Source organism: Octodon degus, unplaced genomic scaffold (genome assembly GCF_000260255.1).
Source record: "Octodon degus isolate 3935 unplaced genomic scaffold, OctDeg1.0 scaffold00134, whole genome shotgun sequence".
Classification (NCBI taxonomy): Eukaryota; Metazoa; Chordata; class Mammalia; order Rodentia; family Octodontidae; genus Octodon; species Octodon degus.
The window spans coordinates 3,441,517-3,444,487 of NW_004524710.1; the positions used below are offsets into that span (position 1 = coordinate 3,441,517).

The 2,971-nt window shown below is 37.9% G+C and overlaps 1 protein-coding gene across 1 annotated transcript in view; it reads left to right on the forward strand.

Annotated features, from left to right (window-relative positions):
- Virma (vir like m6A methyltransferase associated) overlaps positions 1-2,971 on the forward strand; it is a 94,403-nt gene that overhangs the window by 47,590 nt on the left and 43,842 nt on the right. Inside the window, exon 8 of the mRNA XM_023701379.1 lies at positions 981-2,121. Coding sequence (XP_023557147.1) covers positions 981-2,121 — 1,141 coding nt within the window. The remainder of the gene's footprint in view (positions 1-980; positions 2,122-2,971) is intronic.

Consider the following 2,971-nt stretch of genomic DNA (forward strand, 5'->3'; position numbering starts at 1 on the left):
AAAAAAAAAAAAAGTAAAACCAGTAAGTGTTATGTTCTTATTTCTGTTTTATTTGGCATAGAAAAAGCTGCACGCGTATCATGGTAAGAATGCTTTGCTTTGGTAAAGGCGAACATTTTATTTTATCTTATTGTTTTTGCAGTACTAGAGTTTGAACTCATAAAGGTGAACGATTTATTTATTTATTTATTTATTTATTTATTTATTTTGCTGTACCAAGGATTGAACTCAGGATCCTGCGCTTGCCAGGCAAGTGCTTATTCTACTGAGCTATCTCCTCGGGCCAAGGTGAACATTTTAAATGAACAGATTTTCTTTAAAAATGTAACATAAACCTAGAAAACTATGACAGGTAAATGCAGAGGAGCAAAAATTGAGTATGAAATAGAAAAAGAACATACAATTTTTCCTGGAAATACTTGATTTAACCTTGTATTTATGGTATTAATTTTAATTTAACTTTATTTTTGCCCACTAGTTTTTAAAATTTTATTTTAAAAACAATATCAACAGGGCAAACTTTTCTCTCCTCACAAAGGTATTTTTGTTACTTTGAGTGTTTTCTGATTTTGTTTCTGCAAGGAAGTAACAGTTTGTTTTATTTATGTATTTCTTTTTTGTATTTTAGGGAAGGGTCTATAGGATGTTAACGGTCTTACTACTAGATCAGACTTGTAGTGATCCACCTGTTTATAGCTCCCAAGAGCTAGGATTACAGGCGTGCACCACCACGTCCAGTCTTAATTGCCATTTCAGCGTGCCCTGGGGGCGGGGCTGGCATGGCAGGCCCAGGGATCAAAAAGCTCAACAGTTTTTGCTCAGGAAGTTTTTTGGTAATCATTCTAGTAGAAATTATGAAATGTTAGCAGTTGTTGATATGAGTGAGGCAGAAATTGATTTTGTTGAATTCATTACCTCTTGACATTATGTATTAAATACCAGTTATGTTTCATTTAACTATTATTTAAACTAATTTTTAGGGGATGATGGTTATGAACAAATTTCCAGTGATGAAGATGGAATTGCTGACTTGGAACGTGAGACATTTAAGTACCCAAACTTCGACGTGGAATACACTGCTGAAGACCTTGCTTCTGTCCCTCCCATGACGTATGATCCATATGACAGGGAGCTGGTTCCACTCTTATACTTCAGTTGTCCCTACAAGACTACTTTTGAAATTGAAATCAGCAGAATGAAAGACCAAGGTCCAGATAAAGAAAATTCAGGAGCTATTGAAGCCTCGGTGAAGTTAACAGAGCTATTAGATTTGTATCAGGAAGATAGAGGTGCAAAATGGGTGACGGCTTTAGAAGAAATCCCAAGTTTAATAATAAAAGGACTAAGCTATTTGCAGTTGACAAACACAAAGCAAGATGCCCTTGGCCAATTGGTGGACTGGACAATGCAGGCTTTAAATTTACAAGTAGCCTTTCGCCAGCCCATTGCTTTAAATGTCCGACAGCTCAAAGCTGGGACCAAGTTAGTGTCCTCCCTAGCGGAGTGTGGCTCTCATGGAGTGATCGGACTATTGCAGGCAGGAGTGATCAGTGTGTTGTTTGAGCTCCTGTTTGCTGATCATGTCTCATCTTCCCTTAAGTTAAATGCTTTTAAAGCTTTGGACAGTGTTATTAATATGACAGAAGGAATGGAAGCTTTTTTAAGAAGTAGGCAGAGTGAAAAAAGTGGCTATCAAAGACTTCTGGAGCTCATACTTTTAGATCAGACTGTGAGGGTTGTCACTGCTGGTTCAGCTATTCTTCAGAAATGCCATTTCTATGAAATCTTGTCAGAGATTAAAAGACTGGGTGATCATTTAGCAGAGAAGACTTCATCTGTACCTAACCACAGTGAACCTGATCAGGACTCAGATGCTGGACTTGAGAGAACGAACCCAGAATATGAAAATGAGGTAGAAGCTTCTATGGACATGGATCTTTTGGAATCCTCAAATATAAGTGAAGGGGAAATAGAGAGGCTTATTAACCTTCTAGAAGAAGTTTTTCATTTAATGGAAACTGCCCCTCACACAATGATCCAACCTCCTGTTAAGTCATTCCCAACAATGGCGCGAATCACTGGACCTCCAGAGAGGGATGACCCATACCCTGTTCTCTTTAGGTAAGACACCTGTTTAAGGGCCATGCACTTCCCAAATCATTGGGGAAACCTTCATGTGGTGATTGTGTTTTTCATTGGTTTGTAGGTAGGCATAGTTAATGTAAGCATACTTGATCCTTCAAAATAAATACTCAATAGTGAAACCAAGACGTGTTACTGTGAGACTGTCTTGTGTTAGGATTTGAGGCAGATGTAGGATAGTAAAGATGAGAGTAAGTGATAGTAGCAACGCTTTCGTAAGCGTGTCTGACAATAAGTGAGAAACTGCTTCATTGCTTCTGGGAAGATGCTACACAGGGGTGGTATAGAAAGGATTTATGTCACTTGGATACACTATAAGATAAAAGTTTATTTTACAGTCCCATTTAAAGGTATGTTTAAGATTCCATTATTTTGGGGCCAGGAAGATGGCTCAGTGGAATAAGCGCTTCCCTGGCAAGCGCAAGGGTCTGAGTTCAATCCCTGGTTCTGCCACACACACACACAAAAGATTCCATTATTTCTTGTTTCTTATCCAGCTCTCTGCTTAGCTCTTGGTAGAGTTTTACCATTGGCCATTATTGGGCATGGCATCCACAGTAGGTTTTTTGTTTTAATTTAAGGGACTTTGTTTTTGGCCTTTTGGCATATTGTTTCTAGATAACTTTCTAATATCAGAGTGGAAGCATGGGATTTTTACTGTTTCTTGTTTCTGTGGTTATTTTTGTTTTCAATTCGGGTAAAGTGCATTATTAGAGAACAGGATACTTGGCCGCTCAGATCTTTACCTGGCCATTTTTTGTTTTACCTGAAGATGTTTTAGTTTGAGTTTCCCCATAATGTGAGTCAGTCTTTTTTTTTTTTTTTTTTT